This window comes from Nothoprocta perdicaria, unplaced genomic scaffold (genome assembly GCF_003342845.1).
Source record: "Nothoprocta perdicaria isolate Ctin4 unplaced genomic scaffold, notPer1 scaffold_20, whole genome shotgun sequence".
In the NCBI taxonomy this organism is placed as follows: domain Eukaryota; kingdom Metazoa; phylum Chordata; class Aves; order Tinamiformes; family Tinamidae; genus Nothoprocta; species Nothoprocta perdicaria.
The window spans coordinates 162,069-183,523 of NW_020455205.1; the positions used below are offsets into that span (position 1 = coordinate 162,069).

Consider the following 21,455-nt stretch of genomic DNA (forward strand, 5'->3'; position numbering starts at 1 on the left):
CAGCTGGCGCACGGCAGCGCCACGGGCCGCGTGGAGGGCTTCGCCAGCGCCCGCCAGCTCTACGCGCAGATAGCGCAGGTCTTCGGCATCCCCCCCGCGCAGGTAGGGTCCAGCAACCCCCCCACCGCCGCCGACACGCGTGGGGCAGCGCGCGGGGCTGCGGCGCCTTCCGCATTTGGGAGGCGAGCTCAGCAAGTTGGTACCGCTGCCAAAGTAGCGATTTTCTTAGCAGAGAACTATTCCATACAAAGGAAAAAAAATACAATTAACTTTCTGTGCAGGCCAAAATAAATTAGTGGTTTTATCTCTCATAGCTTCAGAGTCTTAGTTAACCCAGCATTGACTGGATGTTTAGTGCAACTCAATACCTCTTGGCAGGTACTAAGTGCAGGGTCAAGCAGTTAATGTCATGGGTGGGGGGGATTAATCCCAGGGCAGGAATATTGGTTGCTGTGATTCTTTCTGGTTTTAAATATATATATGTGTGTGTATGTTTGTGTAGGGTGTGTGTACATAAATATATTATATGTATCATATATATCTGCGAGGATAAGTGTACAGAATGGTGGCAATGGGGCAAAATGCTTTAAATCTGTCCCTTTTAAAAGAAAAAAAAATATAATGCTGAACTGTGGAAAAAAAAGTTCTGCTTTGCTAAATGATTATTTTTAAAAAGACAACTTCTGAAGGGAGGCCCATCAAAGCTATAATAGTGGTTTTTTTTTTTTTTCTTTTGGACTCTGCCTTTTTGATCTTTTTTCAGCCAAGTTTAAGCGTTTGTTTGGATTGCGATTCGTTTGTGTTTGTAAATGCATTGTTTTCCCTTAGTTGAAAGGCAGGGCCCCTATCAAGTTCTTCCTACTCAGCCCTGTGAGCTTTAACCTCTGAGGGACAACTTGCAGCAGAGTGCTAATGTTTTGTCCTGCTTGTTTGTATGTTTTGTTTTGTTACATRTGTAATATTTTGTACCTGCTTTTTACTTCTTACTTTAGCATTCATGCCTGGTTCCTTTCAACTGCTATAGACTTTGCTCAGAGACTGCTGTGGTTAGGCCTTGGGGCACATTGAATAAATTATAGCGGTGGCAGCAGACACAGTTTAACCAGCCGCTGTTGCATTAAGTAATTAAGAGCTACCAGTTCCCTTGCCAGCCTYGCACCTGCGCCCCAGGCCTCCTCAGCCACTTCCTGACCTCTTGCTTCTCCATTTTCTTTCCATACGGAGCTTCTGTTCCCCTGTTGTTATCTGTTCTGTTTCCAGTCGTGGCTCCTACTTTCAAGCTCCGATGGCTGTCGGATCACTTTTCTGTTGTWTAAAATGAAAACAGGGATCAAAGTGACTTCCTGCTTTAAAAGTATGAGCAACGAATCTGGATTGGATTCTTGCAAAAGGATTTTCGACAAAAGGTGGAACAGGATAGATTGGTGAATACCAAGGAACAGCTATGGAAGACACCTAAATATAAATGGTAATATATTTCATATCTTGAAGCAGTTTTGCACTGAGGCTATCTCATTTGAGGAGAGAGTATGGTTTAACTCTGCATAAACAGGTTATGTTTCCTTGCTTAGAAAGAAACTTGATATTGGCTATATGAGAAACTTGCACTCAAAACTAGTGAAAATAGTACAAAACACTGGAGATCTGTTTTAGYTCTGAGCATATTGACAAGGCATTGATTTGCATTCGGTTTCTAATGACCTTACTTCTGTGTGCCTTTGCATATCATACTTAGGATGAGCAAATCTATATATTCTTTTGTGTTATCACACAGCCAAAAAAAAAATTAAAGAATAATTGATTCATTGACACGCTTTAAAATGCCAAGAATTTTAACAAGTGCTTTATAAAGCTGGGGAAGCAAAAATACTCCAAAGCTTAGGAAGTTCAGTACATGCCTGTGGCTGAAAAATAATTGATAAGTAAAGATAATTCTAATGCAGGAATGGCAATAGTCTAGCGGCTGAGCAACACATGGGATTCATGGACACCCAAGCCAAGGAACCCAATAGTAAAGGTGGTGTTTGTGTAACAGAGTGGAAGATCTGGCAGGGCTAAAAACAAATATAATGGCTAAAGAATGGAAAGACCAAGTGACTCCTTCATGCTCCAAAGTACTAGGATTTTGTTATGGGGTGTTTTAATAGAGGAATCAATTTTCTGATAGGGTGCCACAAAATGCATGGAATTGTTAACAGCCGAGCTTGCTGGAATGCAAAGTGTAGGCACTTTAGCATTATTTATTAAAGCTACTTTGGGGGTGATGATGTGGGGAATAACACCTGAAGGTGCCTCTCAAACTGCAATGGCCTGAGGTGCTCAAATCCCGTTCGGARCTGCTACCTGCCTAGGAACCTTTATGTGACCTGACTGCTACTACATTATGGCCAAGATCTACTCCTCAGTGACCAGGGTGGAAAAGAGAAGAGGGGCAAGGGGGAAACTCCTTGAGGAGAGCTCTTGGCAAGCCGTGGCAGCAGCAAGTGCCCTTAACGTGATATGGGTTTCACCGTCAGGCCAGRCTGGGATGGGAATCCTTGGATGTGTTCCTCCTTAAGTGTTTCCTTAAGTGTTGCATGAGTTATCCTTGTAATCTGTCACTTCCTTTGACTCCCTGGGTTACAGCACCCCTGTTTCCTCTTCATATTACGTCCCACGGGAGCAGCTGAGTTGAGCTTCTGCTGGAGATCCCTTTCCAGGGTCCTTGGTCAACTGCCAAGAGTGGCAGGGGAAGCTGGTGTGAAACGTGGCATTTGCTGGATAGATGCTGAGGGTTGGTGCAGAGTGAGGCGCTTTTGTCAGGCCTGCCCCAGGAGCAGGGCATGGGGAGATGCGTCCCACAACAAGGCAGCTTTGTGTAGCTTTGAAGGAATGTTAAATGTGGAAGATGGAGTTAAGGGTTTGCACGTGCCTTCCCTGTGGACTGTTCTKAACTTCTGCCCTCTCTGGCTCCAGCCCGTGGTTCAGGTTGCTGCTGTGGATGCTGTGTTGAAATCCTTTCCTTGTGTTTGCCATGCTGACCAATGTGGGCTTCTGGTCCTAGGAGGCAGATGATACCAAGTAACATCCTGTGCAGGAGCTGGACGGCACCTCCTCCGACTCCCACCCCAGACCGCCATGGGGGCTCTTTGCTTTTCCAGGGTTCATCTTTTCTTGTCTGRATTTTTTTCCTTCCCTTTCTCAGGGCAAATGCCAAATGTCTCACTTCCCTTTTGAATCTGATGTTCAGCCTGTATTTCTGCCCACCTTTCTTGTTTATCTAGCATTTCTCTTCTTCCTGGCCCAGAGAGAAGGCCCTTTCCACAGGGAGAGGGAGGAAATCCTGCTTCTGGCAGCACGTCACCACTACCAGCCCCGATTTGAGATGGATCATTTTGATCATGAGTTTAGCTTGGTTTCTTCAGCAAGGTTTCTGAAGCAGAGTGCTAAATAAAATAGATAACATCCTTTAACTTGTTACATAACCCATCCACAAATATATATATTTTTCTACTGACATAATACAGCTGCCTCCTCTGTCCTTCCTATAAAGGGTGATGGTTGTTGGGAAATGTGTTTGTGTATGGTCTGAGCTACTTAGGATTGCTATTCCTGCTTCCCTATGATTACAGGGAAATGTGGCAGGGGGTATTATGTTCACTGTGAAGAGGGAAATACGAAGTGCAGCTCATATCATAAACTGAATAAATAAGCATTAAGTAAAGCACAATATAGATTTAGTCAAGTGCTAGGCGGTGATAAGCTTCTGTGGGAGAGCACTAGAGATGTGAATATTAACATTTGACAGTGGTGGGGTAATTCCTTGTCCAGGTGATAATAAGCAAATATTACAAAATATTACGCATTATGAGTTACAAAGGCGCAGCTAGTGGGCTTTCAGTCTGTGCACTCAACACTTATTTTCTTGATTACTTTGTTTGCTTTGTAAGGTGAAACATGGTGGGGCTGCAAGGCAAGCAGGGTGGAGGCCATGAAGGTTGGGCTTTCCTCCAAGGTAGAAGGATTGCTGTTTCATAGGGAATCTTGTAAGGAGATGCAGGAAAAAGGGAAATGTCCCAGCAGCACCAATACCAGAAAGTGGGCTTTTTCTCTGTAAAAAGGTGGGCTYTTTCTGTAACAGACTCCAACACAGTGGTCGTGCTTGTGTCCAGGCTGCTGTGCCAAGAGCCCGGCTACCTCCTGCTCAATGGGGAGYCAGGGGTGAGGCTGCATCATGTCCAGCTCTCATAAAAGCGTTTGATGGAAAACTGGTCAGTTAAACACTTACGAAACAGCATACTGAAATATACATCCCAAACAGAATGTCTGAATTAAAAAGTCTGAAGCATATTTTAGTAGGTCAGAGAAAAGGGTCAACTTCTGATGGCTTCATTTCTAATACAAAAGTGCTTGAAGTTTCAGCATATCTGCTTGTGCACAGAAGTTGTCCATGATCTCATCTGTGGATTCAAGTCTTTTAGTAGCTGCTCTGAATCTTTTCCTACCCATGATATGGCAACTTTTTTTTTTTTTTTGCTTATTTCAAATACTTCTGTTGCCCTAAGTGATGCTTAAATTTGACAGCTTGTTGTATGTGTGATGGCTGTGTTAATGGTCTGCTTCTAAACACTTTCCAGACAGACTGAAGAATTTACCCTACAGTCTTTCTGCGTGTGCAGTGGAAAAAAGTATCAGTAATTACCTCTCTTATGGTACCAAGGATGAATTTGGGTTGTGTCACTGATGGAGTGCCATGAGCACATTGGGGCTTGGAGAAGTTGGTCTCTCTGCTGCCACTGAGTAGCTCCTCTGTTCCTCCTATGAAGGAAAAAGCGAGTAAGGCATCTGGAAAATGCTGGAAAGTAGCTTGTAGTGATGTCATTGTATAATGCCACTTGGATGTATGGAGAAAGGCATTAGCAGATGTTCTGCCTTGATAGCAGGAGTCCTCTTCCCCCTCCTTGTTAAATTAAGTGATTATGATTTTATTGTAAAGCGTTTTGAAATCTGTTGATTAAAAAGTACTTTTAAWAGCTTCCGAGTATTTCATCAGTCAAATTGTTTTCGAGTTCTTAAGATGAAGGCTAATTTAGAAGATGAGAATGATTAATACGTATGCCTGAATTCACGCAGTACCATATTTTACATCATATATACTTTATATAACACAAAGCATAACCCTGTTTTTCTTGGCTAATGTAGTCTCTCATCGTTGAAAATACTGATGCAGGGACTAACCTGTTAGTAGTCTTATCTAAGAAACCTATTTTATAAGGCTTAGCATCAGCCCCCGGTGTTTCTCAGCCAAGTGACACTTCCCACTGCTCCATGTGCTGCAGCACAAGAGCTCTCCTAGATGCTCGGTGACCGGTGTAACAGCTGTGATTTATAACCGCTCGCTAAAGTCAGCACGGATGTCACAGCACGGCTATGTTGAGCTGGGGATCAAATGTGTCTGAAGGGTGGGGAGAGGGAGAAGACTTTATAATGAAATTGCATATATGTATTTTTTTCCTCTTTTGCTCCTGGATAGGAAAATCACTATTTGAAAACATGTTCAGTCATCTTTTGAGTGAACGAAAAGTGTGCTATGGTAACTGCTRTTGAATTTTAAGTATTTAAGCCATTCTTAGGAGGTACTAATATTAAACTTATACGTAAAAAAAACCTACATCAAAAGTGTCATTTTTGCATTGGTACTTCTCAGTTATGACAAAAAAGTCATTTTTGCCTTTGCAGTTCTCAGTCATGTACAAATAAAGCTGAGCTGTAACTGATATGTGGTGTAACTGTATAGCATCCTGGGTAGATATAGCTTTAGTGCCTTTGCATGTTATCTGTTCTGAGAAAGAAAAGCAGTTGCTTGGTAAAGAGGATAAAGAATGATTTAAGTTTTATTTTTGCCTGGCTGATGCTCTCAGTCTTGGGGGCAGTGCAGAACTGACTCACAAAATCCTGCAGACTTGCAGGCGGTGGTGGGGATGCCATCCAGATGAAGGTCTAAAAAGAGAAACTGGATCAGGTTTCCAAATATCACATTTCTGTTGCGTTGCCAGTTTTATCTATTCAAAGGTGTGAAAGTAGTCACTAGGTGATTGTCTCTGTGCAACAAGGTCACACGAAGGATACTGATGTCTTCTAAAAATAAAAATATAGTGCTTGGTGTTTGCTGTAAGAACAAAAAAGATCTGGRGTTGGGAACTGACGACATTGGGCAACTTGAGAGAAAACTAAAAATTGTATATAACTTTATGTACAATATTTTTAAAAATAAAGTCTTCTGTAAATTGTTTTGAACCTTCTTGGTAAAAATAATCTCTAATAATAATATATAATGCTCAATATTAGTATTTATAAAGTAACATTTAAATTTTTACTTAGCTTTTTGGAATTTCTGTAGATGACRGTACTGTAGGAGTGATGCTTATCTGAAATTTTTGCACTGCTTGAGAGAATAAAACTGATGTTAGTTCAATGAATGTTGCTATGTTGCTGTGAATCTCACTGCTGAAGATGTTAGGATGTGGTAATGGGTTGCAGGGTGTTGAGATGAGCAATTAGCCTTTCCTGTGGCATTAAAAAAAAAAAACAAAAACACATCTTTATTCATATAAAAATGTAAATCATGGATAGGTGATTGGTAAATAGAGTCAAAAATATAGAAAAAAATATAAATGTTGTCTGTGAAATATAGTGTCTGCTTTGCAGACTTTGGAATGCACTTTTTGTAGGCTGGTGTATAGTTATTTTTTAATTCTTGCATTAATATGGTGGCTCTTGCTTTTTTATTTTCTTATTCTTTCCTAACCACGAGTTGCTCTGAAAAACTGATTTACTGTTGTGTACAACAGGTTAGGCTTCTGCTATGACCCTGCTGCTGAATTTGCTCTAATGACTCATCCTTCATGATTTAAAGAAATCTAATTTAGAGCTCAAATGGGCTGATACCGGATCCAAGTGTAAACTTTGTGGGCGGCCAAATGCGTAAGAATAAAATATCTTGATTTCTAGCACCAGTAAAGAAAATCCCTGTTCAATGAGTGGGGTTAGTACTTTCTTTAAGGGTCTGTAATCTGTAGCCTACTTCAGTATATGAATCTTCATTAACTTGGAGAATGAACCTGTATTTATGCTTTCTCTAAAGGCTAAAATATAATGAAACAAAGATAATGACTGAAATGACAAATATCCTTGTGATACTACAACAGGCCACCTCTTGCTAATACTCTTCTTTTTTCAAAATATCTTGATGTTGTCAAAGTTAAGTAAAAAAAGTGGCTGATATTAAAAACTCTTGAGTTGGTTTAATTAAGATGGAATTTGTTCAGATGTGTGTCACCAGGAATGTCTCTGCTGTTTGGCACTTCCTTTGAGTCTCTGTGGGATTTTCAGTGCGGCGTGTGGTCGCTGACATGCACATGCAAGCGTGTATATATTTTTGTTAGCAAAATGTGCTGTTTCTGCCAGTGTTTTCTTGACTCTCCCGTCTTGTTCTAAACACGCATCACTAACACRTCATGAAGGTGGTGATCGCTACAGAGCGGCTCTGCTTGGGGCCGTAACTGTGTCCCCCATTTCTTGAGCAGGCCTGTGGCACTGAAGACCGCGCAGCCATTTCTGATGAAGCTGGTGCTGTGGGGCTCATAGGTGCTTGTAAATGACCACCAARGGATCTTTCACAGGAGTCTGACTCCTCCAAAGTTTCAGCTAGGACAACTTCCCTGAGGTCTGGGTCGCTTATTGCCAGTTGCTCCAAAACTGGTGTTGTGGTGCTGGTTTCTGGAACTCTTGCTCCACCTGCCCTCCCTCCACCGCACTGAGGCTGCTTGCACTGAAACATTTTTCCTATACSTCCTGCCAACGCTTATCTGTGGAGTTTGAGCTATTGACATTTCCCAGTGCGTGAGGGGCCAGTGCGTGTTGACACTCTTGGGCCTGCTTGACATGGAGAAGGGCTATTGCTTCAGCTACAGACCTTCCAAAGCAGCCAGAATTGCACCTGCCTCTTATCTCCCCACCAGCTAACCCRGCTCAAAAGCCCCATATGTTGTTTAACTTTGAGATAATTTATTTCTCTCCTGCACAGATCATGTTTTGCACTTTGAACACTCATAAAGTTGATATGGACAAGCTCTTAGGAGCACAAATTGGCCTTGAAGACTTCATATTTGCCCATGTGAAAGGACAGCGGAAAGAAGTGGAGGTTCTTAAAAATGACGACGTGCTTGGGCTTACTATCACAGACAATGGGACGGGCTGTGCGTTCATCAAGGTAAACTTAATTACCTGCAAGATATGTGTTCTTTAGAAACTTCTGTTATTATCACAGGTTAATTATTATTTTAATGATCCTCTAGAGATCTTTTACTATGTATAGCAAGTTTAAAAAAAAAAAAATCTTTTTTTAGACGTGTCATTCAAAACGAGTTCAGCTATTTCTGTGCTGCACGTCATTCAGGCAGTTCCTTTATTCGCTGCTCTGAAGTGCAGCTCGGTTCCCAGCATGGCTGTTATTTTCTCTGGTCTGTCTTGAGGGTGGAAGGTGTTATATATCTGGAATATATTAAATTAATGTATATCTGAATGGATATATGAATGGAATATATATCTGGATATATTTTATATATATATTTTTTATATTATATGTGTATTATATATCCATTCACCCCCCTCCTCCCTTTTATGGTGATTTTCTGATGTCTTGGCTGTTTATTGAACATCTGTGACTTGTGCAGTAAGGAGGTTGCCGCTCTGCAAGAGCGCTCAATGTCTGGTAGCGGTGCGGGAGACTCCCTGCTCCCAGACAGCACGTGCCAGCACAGTGGGTTTTCACCTCTCCAACTGTTCCTCAAATGTGTAGGGTGGAATAAGAGGTGCTGAGGATGTGGGTTGGCGCACTATTGCAACTAACTTATGTAGAAAATATGGGCATAATTCTTCCTATAATTAATCACAGTTCCTTCCTTTACCATCTTCTGTCTGACCTCCAGACACCCCATTTTGAGACAAGTAGAATCTGAGGAGAGGCTGCATTTTGCATTCTTTTTTAGCTAACTTAGCTATAAAATTAGACATGACCTAGGAATAGTTTTGCTGGCTTTTTCTGTGAAAAGYCTTGTTGAGATGGCTGGGGACCTACTCACAATCTGTGTGGAACAATCTCAGTCTCTATTTAAAAGCATGAATCAGGAAGATTTTCGAAATAAATTCATATGTCTGCAAAATAAGATGTTGTAGCATGTTAGGGATTTTCCACGAAATAGGGTGATGCCTTTTGTACCTTTAGTACATGGTTAGCAAACATGACAGCAAGTGGCACCAAACAGAAGCACTAAAATATTAAGCATCATTTAGCTGACTTGAAACACAGGGATTTTCTAACAATTAGATCTTTTTTTTTGTTTTCTAAATTTCACTTTACTGAAGCTAAAAAAGCCATCTTCTGGTACACTTAATGGCTTTTGGAGTCTTTGTATTCCTTGAGATTTCAGTAGAAGTATTTCTTATGACTTGTAATAATTTCAGAGGAAATACTTTAATATGTAGSTCAATAAAGAAAATAATAAAAGTTTTCTCACTAGATAAGTCCTAACTGAGAACAGGCTGTTACRGTATGTAACCTTTTAGTGTGTCATATTTATTTTTCTCTGCTTGGACCGTATTTGACAAGAAAAAAGCTCTGTCCCTACTCTTGCCAAGCTATTAAATCTAAGGATTAAAACTAAAATTTTTCAGTTACTCGCACATTCAAGTTGAATTTGTAAACACAAAATATTGGAAATATTCAAAAGCCTTAATTTCCAAATTTGCATCCATTATTTTTACTGTTGGTTTTATATTCAATACATATTAAAATTGTTTAAAAACAAAGCTTTCCAATACATGTTTTATGGAAGCATTATACCCAAAACTCACTGCTACTGCATTAARTATAATCTTGCTGATCTTTTTAATTGATCACATTTTTCAAAACTCTGCTATATCACTGACTTGTCTTTTGAAGAACTGTCTTATTTTTGTGTTTCTTTTTCAAACAATAGCGAATTAAAGAAGGCAGCCTAATGGATCAAATCAAAACCGTCTGTGTGGGTGATCACATAGAGTCTATAAATGGAATAAATGTGTCAGATTGTCGACATTACAAAGTTGCCAAGATGTTAAAAGACCTTGAGAAAGATCAAATATTTAAGTTGGAGTTGATAGAGCCCATGAAAGCATTTGGTGAGTAACTGGATGCAGTGTACCTTGTTCACTAGTAATACTTTTGTGCATTTGCTTAGAGAGTAAAAATATGAGATTGCTTTTTAATTTTTATTCTTTTTGATCTCTCTTGCATCAGCCATTTATATTTTTCTATAATAAAAATAGTTAAAAAGATTGTTATGACACATGTACATATTTTCATTGACACAAAATTTGAAATAATCCTCACCTCACAATAGCAAAAGTTTGAAATATTTATTTTCTAAATCCTTTTTATCTGTTACCGATTTGACTGCTGTCATACACCATTTTTGACACTTGGTGTCAGAATAACAGCAGAAATTGAAAATGAGAGGACTTAAATTTTCTTTTTTTTCTTTGTTGCTACTGGAAAGAATGAAGATTATGAACTAATCTCTGATGTCTTTGGAGATGAGGTCACTTTCTTGTTAATGTGTAGCAACATTTACTTATTTATACTTGAGTAGTATTAAAAATATATAGTGTTTYGAATATAACAAAAAACTTCTTAATATAAGCCCATAACTTCTATTCAGTGCTAGATCTGCTATATAATTTGTCCGTAAAGACCAGAGTAAATCAGCACTTGAATGATGGCTTCAGCCCCTACCTAATAGTACTTTAGTAAGATGCTTAAGATTCCTTTTAGGCTGCCTGCCATCAAGAGAAGGAATCCTGCTCATTTAGTGGCGATATGTTTGTTTAAAATGAAATCAGAGGCAAGCAGGACATGTTGAAAGCTGTGTTTTATTTTTTTTTATCTTACTGAAATTGATTTATAGATTGCAGTGCCCAATATTAGTTGCTTAGAATATCTTGACTCTTACCTTAGGTGCAGTTGAACTTTGGGCGTAGATTTACATAAGAGATAGGGTTTAAGGTGCAGTACTATGTTTCCAGAGGGGATTATGAAAAAGATCCAGATCCTGTTGGATGGATAGGTGCTGAATTCCTAATAATTTCAACAGAATCTACTTCCTTTCAACTCTGTAAAAGTCTAGACAAGAGATAAATCTCTGTGTCAATTTGTGAAGTTTTTATTTATTTTTCTTCCTGCCATCAGAGTGTGGAATAAATATAGTTTATTTTCTATACTGGTGGTATTATTCTCATAATGATGATATAATGAAAGAAGATGAATGTAGACCAGCATTTTAAAACAAGTCTGATGGAAGTAGTGAGAACTCTAAGGATTAATTTAAACTGTCCTGGAAACCATCAAAAGATTTAGCAAAAAGTGTTGATTATATGTCTACAAACTTTTTTTTTTTTTTAAATATAAGAATAGTTAAAGTTTGCTTTTTAGCCTTGTTTAGTAATCTGGATTTTGACCYGATTATAACGAATAAGCATACAAAGTTGAGTGCAATATCCTTGCACAGACACTTTGGTCAATTAAGCCTTATGTTTAGTGCAGTAGAATGGTTTTCAAAGTTTGAAGACACAGGAGTTACCCACAGAGATACAACAAATAATATTTTTTTATCTCTCTAGATGATAATTAGAATAAAATGTAGAGTAGCAATCAGTGAAATTAGATGCATTGTATTCTGAATAATACTTAGCTTTGCTTGACTTTCTTTTCCCTGTTTTTGTTTTGTTTGTTTGATTTTTATCTTTAGAAATGCTGGAACCAAGGTCACAAGGTGGAGCTTTGCCAGAGGCTAAAATCTCCAGAGGGAGAGAAACGCTTCGACTGAGGACGAAAGGCCCTGCCACTGTGGAAGAAATGGTATGGCTATCTTGGGGGCCTGGAATAGCTGAATTTTCTGCCACCTGATTTACTTTTCCTTGAGGTTTGTAATATAAATCAGGAAGGAAAAGTCTGTATGGTACAAAGCTTGTGGACTGCTTTCTGCAGGGAGAAGTGTTTATTTTAAGTTGAAGACCTGGTTTACACCGAGATGAATGAAGCCTTTGTTCTGGGTGGGGACCAAAGCCTAGTAGTTTCTTTAGGAGAAAGCATGCAGTGACTTACCTACACTTATGTACTCTTTCATATTAAGCATTATGTAATAGGTTGCCTAGTCAAACTGCCTGTCTAAAACAGGTCTAACTTAAACCTAGGTCAGATTGCCCAGAGCTTGTCCTGTTGAACCTCTGAAATAAATCAAGGCCAAGAGGAGTTTGGGCAGAATGTGTCTGCATGTGTGTTAAAGGGCTATTTGTTTGCTTTGGGTTTTTTTTTTAAATTTTGGTAGATATAAGCATCACGGATTTGTGGCTTGGCAGAGGAATTACTGACCAGCTTGCTGTCCGGCTACTTGCTGCCAGATTAAACCGGATTGGATGGAAGTGTTGAAAAAGCACAGAGGTGGAGGGAAAGGATGAAGTAAGGTGCTGATTAATTTGAAATGTGCAGAGATAAGTATAGTCATGCTTTTATTCTGTTTCTTCCTTTGTTTCAACAAAGCCATCAGAAGCTGAAGAAAAAGCAATAAAAAAGGTGGATGAACTTCTTGAAACATATATGGGGATAAGAGACATTGAATTAGGTGAGTACTTAAAACAAGCATTACTATGTGATTAAATCACTTCTCATTTTTGCAATGTAGAGCTATTTTAAGTATTTTAATCTCCAGATRTGGAGGCCTGATGTGAAAAGAAGGCTGGATGTTAAGGCAAAAATTGTTCTGTGTGGATTCCATAAGTCCTAAATTCCTAAAAAGTCTTATTTTTCTCCAGAYGTATCTCTCTGATAAGAAAGTCTTTCACTGCAAAAATTGAAATTAATTTAATCCTTTATTCTTCCCATATGTTATCTATTTCTATTTCATAGAGTATTAGTTGTTTGTAACTAATTTACTSTCATTTCACTTTTTCCTTCTGGCAGTTATTTTCTAGTGGAATTTGTATGCATTATGTCTAAGAATTATTAAGGACAAGCATATCTATTTGCTCTTTATTCAGGTTCTTTTGTTCCTTTACATAGACACATCAAATTCTATCATTAAAGTTTAAATGTGACTTCTTCAGCAGTAAAAGGGCAAATATTTAGCAGTGAAGCTGATAAAAATCCYTGCACAAGTTTATCAAAATTTCGGAAGCCTTCAGTCTGAAGAAACATAGGAAATGTTCSAGAATATTTGCTTGCTATTAAAATCAGCAATTTATGATGAAAAAACTGTTCAATCTCAATATTTCGACTTCCTTAAAATGCATGTTTAATTGTATCAAACACGTCCTTGCAGCTGTTGTCTACCTGATAGACTCACAACAATTAAACTTATCTTTGTAAGGGAAGAAGCCACTGATGTTTTGCAGTCGAGCTGAATAACGAGCTCCTCTGTCGGGAGCTGTGGCTGGATGAGGTCCTCAGGAGGTGCTGAGGAATGGGTAATGCCCTGGAGTCCCTCTCCTGAGACCGAGGGAAAAGCATTTATTGTTATGGTAACATCTAACAGTCAGCCAAAAATTAGAAAGGGGCAAGCTAAATGGAAAGAAACCAGAAAGAAATGGAAGGAAACCTGTCTGGGAGAGAAGGATGGCCAAAGCAGAAGACATTGAGAGAACAGACCTGGCATGAAATGAAGGTTGGGCAGGCAGCACTGAGGGACACGGACAACAGGAGATCATCTGAATTGCCAGAAGTCCTGTGCTGGCTGCTCCTGCTGGCGCATATCTAGCTGGCGGCAGCTTCCATTTTTATCTTGTGAGGAAAATAATAGGTAAAGTACTATTTGTTCCTCAGCTGAAGATAGAGGTGGASTCCCTGAGTTGGAATGGAGTGCTGGCCAGAGCTTCACTTTTGCAGGAAGTATCTAAACTTTCCAATTCCCCCAAAACTTGAAAGTTTCTCAAAAACTGTTTCAGCAGCTCTCACATGTGATACCTCTGGCACTGCAGTATGTTCCCTGGAACCCTGTGCCGGTGCTGGTCTCTGTTGCAGCTGATGGATCCCATGCCCTGTGGTGCCCTGCAGCCTCTGCTGAGTGGTCCCTTGTTGGCCCAGGTGTCAGAGCTCCCGGGCTCCAGCCAGCTGCCCCATCTGGGAACTCTTTTTGTCATCCATCTCAGGGATCCTATCCTCACTGGTACCTGCTCTAGGATCTCCAGATACTTGGCTGTACAGCCAGTATTATCTAATAATCAGCCCCAAGAGTTCTGGCTTCAGTATCTATAGTCCAAGGCCTTGAGATCCTAGACTATGGTGTGTTCTTTTGGGGTCCCTAAAAGTTGTGCTCTGCTCTGGGCCGGAGGAGAGAATTCCCACGGGAGCTGGTGTTTCCTTTTTTTTTTTTTTTTTTTCAGCTCTTGGTACTGTAGTGGGATGGCTCTTGTACAGTGGACTGAGTTGAGCTCTTGGTGTGTGTTGCTGAACTAATCACAAAGCACCTGGTGGAGCTTTTCCATGAATTTTCTAATTCCTTTTATCTTTTAGTGTGTCAGTTTGAAAATTTAAAAGAATGCTTTATAAGAATGCTCAAAGACTGAAGAAATCTTTGTCCTCAGAGCTCAGCTCTTCCTTCCAGCTGCTTTTTTTCACTTTGCTCCTCATCTCTTCCTACTCTCTTCCCAGAAAGGCAGTGAAACAAATAGAAATTGTCATCAAAGATCCAGTAGCTTTAATTTGCACTTTCAATGCCATTCCTTAAAGTTCAAATATTAGAATGGCCACAGAGTGATGACAGAAGAAAAGTAAGTTTTATCATTTTTAAACAATCAAACAACTCTAGGACTCTTTAGGAATGAAGAGCTAATCACCTGTCACAAATCTGTTCAATTAACATATGTCATTTTTTATATACTAGATGTGATCAGTCGCTCATGAGAATGAAACATGAGCAAAGGATTCATTCAAAGGATGCCAATCACCATTCAGCTAGAAATTTCACACATTACTCAAGGCAGATTAGTTGAAAATGCAAGTCATCACAATGCTACAGCAGGCAGGTGATTAAGATCTCAATCATTGCTCACTCCCGTGCAGTTTTGTTTGTCAGAAGCTTTGGTTGTCAGTTAATACTACTCTTTCATCTCCATAAAAATGACACTTGCGTAGTGCCATTGAATTTTGAAATAGCATCCCAATTTTAAGCTGATATTAAGGGGGAAAAAAAGAAAGAAAAATAATGTGAAATTACAGACAGAATTAAAGATGGGATAAAGCCCTTAATTTTTGCATGGTTAAGTATCTTGACAGTTTAAAGAATGGCTGACTACATCTACACACAAATACCCAAGCTGGAGTAAAATACTTGGAAATCATTTAATGGAAATGCATCCAATTACTATTTTTCTGACACATCTTGTAATTTTCTGCAATTCATGGATCTAAATGGTGCCAAGAGGCACAYCTGCCTCTTACTTTTCACCTCTTTATTCCATTTTACTGAAAAATGAACTTTGTCAGCAGAATGTACCTTTGGCTCTAGAAATGTCTTGCTTAGGTGTTTTATCAGCATGCTTASAATTTGGGCCAATTCAGCCTTATTTAAAACATTAATTGGTTGCTGAGAGCTAAAACAAATTTATGTAAAGATATTTAATGTCAGTGCTTTCTGGTAAAGGAAAGTAAATATCTAGCACCTCAGGAAGCAGTAGMAGTGAAAATTCTTAGTGTCATTTCTTGTGTCAGTCCTTGGTGCTTGAATCGGAATGGGCTCTGACTGATACCAAAGACCCTGGGAGAGAGGGAACCAGACTCTACAGTGTGTAACCCCATATGTTACTGATGGGAAGAAAAATGGTGTCAGGGAAGACTTCCCTTCCAAATTTTAGATTCTATTCCTGTTTCCATTTTTAAGTTTTTTATTCACCTATCGGTCTTACTTCAGACTATTTACTTGAGTCTAATCTAGTCTGACAAGCTTAAACTTTTGGTCACCAAAGCTCTTGGACCTTTACATCCCAGACCTTTTATGGACCTTTATATCCCAGAAACCTTGAATACATTTTTAAAAATATTATTTTCAACTACTTTGGCTTAATTGATATTCTCCCTGAATCTGTTTTTTTTTCTGCTCCTTCCCATCACTAAACTTTCTTCTCTAAAGGACTGTTTTTTGCCTYACTTTCCCTCAGATTTCTCAAGTATCATACTAAAATAATAATGCTAATTACCTTTGGTACAGGCAGACTTCCTGGCAATGTTACAAGTAAATATTATTATTTCTGTAAAAACTTCTGGAAAAGTTGACATGCTAGAGGATGGGGGTGTAGGTAACAAAGACCTGTAATGCGTAATCAGTAGAAAAGGCAAGCAGGTCACTCATTTTGGAGTGCATGTTAAATGTGTCTCTCCAAAATGAAAATAGATCTTTAAAGAATTTTTTCCAAGGTTATTTCCATGAAAATAAATTTTAAAAAATGAGCATCCTGCTTTGTTCATGTTCTGGGAAGCTCAGTATTGAGCTTTGAGCTGAAGTTGAAAAAACTTCTGGCTCCTCCTATTCTCCTTCCTCTCAAGTTTGCTGAGCTTTTCACATGTAAAAACTTCTTTATGAGCATTACCTGAATTGAAATAAAGAAAAAATTATATATATTTGTGTAGAGAGGGACTTGCTGAGTGCAGACTCGGAATAACTCTTCTATTTGTTAGAATAAATTTCCTGTAATGTCTTGCTGTGCAGCTGTTACAAGAAGTAGTTGGGCGAGGGGAGGGAAGGAAACTTGGCAGTGAACTGTTGTTACCCTCTGAGAACCAAAGTTTTCTTCAAGTTGGCAAGTATTACAACAAGCTTTGGCAATCGTGGCCTCTTGGATTTGCCTGAGGTATTATACATTGCAAATTTCTGTGTAAACATGCATGTTGTGCACTGAATTTTCCAGCCTGCTGCGAAGATGCAGACATCCCATGAATGTACATGTGTCTATGTTAATTGCCAGTGAAATAAGGATATGTACGCTGGGTGGCAAGGAGACCTTTTTAGTGCTTCCATATGCTTGGAACCAGCTTTCTGCATGCATATATATATATTAGTGGCACAAACCGCCTRTGAAGATCAGGAATGATTCTCTGCCATTTGTGTTTCTCTGTGGAAATGTAGCTCTTTTGACACGAGGGGTCAGCACTAAGCTACTGAAAAAGTACCCACCAGCAACGAAGTCCTGATATCTTCACACAGTGCTTCACTGTCTGAAGTGAACCTGAGAAGGGTGGATTTATAAATGTAGAACTTAGGTGTAGTGCTTGGGGAGTGCTGGTTATAGGTGCAAGTTACAGTCGAGGAAACGCTTTTATTTCAGCCTGCAGCTTTCAAATGAACTTGACACCCGACTCCTGCTGGGAGTTTGCAGTTTATCTCCATTGTCCAAGATTTAGTGGGGTTTGTTTTCCAGTTTGATAAACGTTAGAAAAATATTTTTAAGACATTATTTCAGAATTTTGAAAGCTCAATATTTAAACAGRGTTGTGTTTAAGTAACACTGGGTTAATGACAGTCTTGGAGCTTATTCCTGTATAATTCTGAAGTCTAAATTAAGGCAGCTGGACAGTAAGATAAGACTGTGTCTTGCTGTGTTGCTGCTGTTCTCTTGGGCGACTGCGTCATATGTCTCTTCAGATATATCTCAGTTAGCTTGTCTTCATCCTGGCTAAGTTTTTTCTCCTGTGCTTCCTGTTGGAACACTTCTCAAGATCCTAACTTCTCTGGTGCCTACTTCTGTTAATATCTTGAGCAAATATCTCCATAAATGTTCGTTCTTGTATTAGTTGTCATTCCCTTTGCACAAGTCTTCTCTKCATCTCTCTCAGTATCTATTCACGCTAACCTCATATCCTGGTTCATAACTGGAAATTTGTCAAGTTTAAAGTTTAAATGAGTGACCCTCATTTCCTCCAAGGTCACTCCTCTGAGGACCCTCTTTTGCCACAGCATCTGGGGTGGAGTGTGGTGCTGACAGGACAAAGACTTGKCTTATGGTTGTCGGGAACAAGGGTCTCTTGTTTAATGCCTGTTTCCCATCCAGGCTCCTCTGAATCAGTGTCTCAGGATCTTCACAGGGGAGGTGGAAAGAACTGGCATGACAGGACTAGGGTTTCTTATGGCAGGAAAATGAATGCTGAGAGTTCTTGAGAACCCATAGTGGTGCCCAGGAAGCTGGTTTACATTTGAACTGTCTTGATAACAGTGAAGATTTATGTAAGTTTTCTTTGGACTGCACTGTTTGGCACACTGAAACTGTTTTAAGTTTCATGTCTGAATGCAGTTAAAATCAGAACATAAAATTTGTTCAAAACTACTGTTGCTGACGTCTACGATATGGCACAATTTTGCTCATAGCTTGTTACAACTTTGCATAATAGCAAGCATTGTTTGCCAGAAGTTCATAAGTGTCAGGAAACTTTCAGCTTTTAGGTTAATAAAATAACATTAAATGTAATTCAAAAAAATGTAGAGCAGGAGAAATTTATCTTGCTTATATCAGAGAGAGGTGGCCATGCTGATACAATGCAGTGCATGGTAGCTTGCCCTGGGGAAGGTGGCATTCTATGGTTTTAGAACGTCTTTCCCTTCTTTTCAGGCCCGTTGGTATATTTTTTTTTCTTTTGGCTATTGCTCTGAGAAAAGGCTAGATGCGATCAAACCCTTCAAATGTGACACAAGCATTTGGTATATTCCTGGAGAAAGTGATGGTTACCTGATGTATAAGAAATGACACAAAACATCTTTCAGTTTAAGGCGGGTGTATAAAATAATCGCAGACTGCAGCAGCCTCGCTGGGCTGCGTCTGCGGTGCAATGACCTCTTCAGCTGTGAAGAGCAGCAGAAGCTGTGGAGCAGTGACAGCTCAGGAGATAAACTGCATCCAGCTCTGCTCTCTGTGCTGAGTCTGGTTTAGAGCCTGTGTCATCCCAGACCAAGGCAGCCTCCTGCCCGGGGCTTCTCCTGGCCCAGCTTAGCTGCTCATGTCCTCACCACCGACACCTCTACCTCTTTTGGAGGCACAGGGGCCACAATCTAGAGAGATCTGAGCCCTCAGGGTTTCATATGTGCTTATATTCCTGTRCTGCTGAAAGCCGGTGTTTGGCATAGACTCATAATTTTTCCTGGAACTGGGGAAATTTTCCAGTGGCCAAAGGTCAGGAATGAGCACAGCAGCAAGATCCTGAGTCCTCACTGTGTCCTCACCATGTGCAAGGTAGTGGCTAAACCCTAATGAGTTTTGATAGTCAGCTGGTTAGTAGTTGAAAATATTGGACAGCATCAGTGGCCCAGCTATCAGTTTGCCTCTGTTGCATTGGCAATCTCTGCTTCCACTTTCCTCAAGTGCCAGGAGGCTGCCGGGGGCTCCTGTTGCTTGCCCACAGCAGTGGGTGCTGTCCCATGTCCCTGCAGGAGGTGACCCACCTGGCTGAGGTTGCTGAGACTTCCAGCAGCAGCTTTGATCTATCAACTTCCCACTGTCATAAGCACAAACTTTCCCAGCCTTTAGGGTGCTATAAATTAAAGCTTGGCTTTTCAGAGCTGGAAATAATAACTGAAGCAAACCCATATGCTCATGTTGGAACAGTTGCTAAACCTTTAGTTTGAGCCTGAACTCTTTGGACGATCCTGAAAGAAATATAGATCCAAGCAGAAGAATAAACACAGCCCACAGTTAATGCCTCAGTTCTTCTGCTACTCTGAAGTGGTTTTGGGGAGTTGAGGCTGGAGATCCCCAGAGCAGTAGAGGATTTGTTCATCAGATTGTTCTCTTTGCTGCCCTGCAGCAGCTGGGTCTCTGAAACATTGTGAGCTGGATTAGATAGTGCAGTGCTTAAGCAGTGCAGCAATAGCTCCCTGTTCCCATGTCTTGCGAGTCTAGGAAAGCCTAATGGTATTGACTCTGTAGCCAATTTTTTTTTTTTTTTTTACCTGAAATAGTTATGTTAAAGTCTTTTTCTCTAATAAAAAGTTCTCTAAAAGTTTTCACTTTTTCCTTTGTTCTTAAATTTAGTGAACAATTCTTGCAGTATATTCAATTTCTRTGCATTCTTCCTTTGGAAGAGACAGCTGAATCTGTAATTGAGAAGTAATTTCTGCAGCAGTAACCATTCATTTTGTCCTGAGACCCTGTCTGTACTTCTGACAGGCCATAATAATAGGAGATGACTTAAAGATTTTTTTCCTGTAGATTTCAAAGTGCTTCTTAAAATTGAGGCACATGTTTTTATTTTCACCATAAATACAGGAATCTGAAACAGTGGATAATTCCATTAATCTGCAAATAAAATAAGGAAAGGAAAAATAAGACAAATAGAAGAAGGGAAAATAGATCAAAATATCTTGAGAGCAAGCCTTTAATTTAGAAAGAAAAAAATGATAAAAAGCAAACATCTCCAAACAGACAGAAAACTCTATCGCTAATATTGCCAAGAAGCTCTCCCATTTTGTACAGTGAAATGGAGCTACTGTAGGGAGAAATAAGTATAAAAATCATAGCAAATACCAAATTGTGTAGATGAGTATTAAATTTCCCAGAGATGCACTTAATTAGTAATGGAAATATAAATTCAGAAAGCATCTTGGTCTTGCGTGTTAGCTGTCTTTTTTTCCTGACAATTACATTACTTCATTCTTTTTTGTTTCCTAGCTGCAACAATGGTGGAAGCTGGAAGAGACAAGAAGAACCCGGATGAGTTTGCAATGGCATTGGATGAAAGTCTTGGAGACTTTGCTTTTCCAGATGAGTTTGTCTTTGATGTATGGGGAGCAATAGGTGATGCCAAGCAAGGGCGACTTGAATGAAAATTACAGTTTATCAATCTCTGTTGGAAAATAGAAAATTATTTTCAAGTATATATATCATTTTTTTTACTGATGTGAATCCAAAATGCCCTATATTTATATTCTTATCGGAACCCTTTGTTTTGCAAAGGTTTCCAGCAGAATTTGGAGATAAACCCAATGTTCTGACAACTGTATATTGAAATACTTATATGCAGAAACAACTTATATGCAGAAATTGTTGTGGAGACAAGGAAAAGGATAWATATGCATACAGATAGGAATTTTGTGATAACCATGTATTTATAGTTTGATATTAACATTCTAAAGACCATTAGGCATACACCAAAGAGTTTGGATTTTATATCTTCAAAAGAAAGGTTTATAAACCTTAAACAAACAAACAAAAAAACCCCACTACCTAGCTATACGCTGTAATTCCCTGGTCTTCTGTTGTTCTTAACTTGCAAGCACACAGAACTGTGCATAATTTGGAACCTCAAATTTTCTTGCACTATTTCTGGAAAAGTTCAATTTGGGGAAAAAAAAATTCCTCTGAAATGTGAGAGGTGAAATCTTTGAATGAGATAGACTTGTTTT

General features: G+C 39.4%; 1 protein-coding gene across 1 annotated transcript; it reads left to right on the forward strand.

The window, feature by feature from the left end:
• Nucleotides 1-6: 6 nt before the first annotated feature.
• GIPC2 (GIPC PDZ domain containing family member 2) lies at nt 7-20,932 on the forward strand. The gene is made up of 6 exons (XM_026037938.1): nt 7-102; nt 8,066-8,251; nt 10,020-10,200; nt 11,826-11,935; nt 12,617-12,698; nt 20,722-20,932. Exons 2-6 carry the CDS (start codon nt 8,069-8,071, stop codon nt 20,874-20,876), a joined length of 711 nt encoding a protein of 236 aa, XP_025893723.1. The 5' UTR covers nt 7-102; nt 8,066-8,068; the 3' UTR covers nt 20,877-20,932.
• Nucleotides 20,933-21,455: the final 523 nt, after the last annotated feature.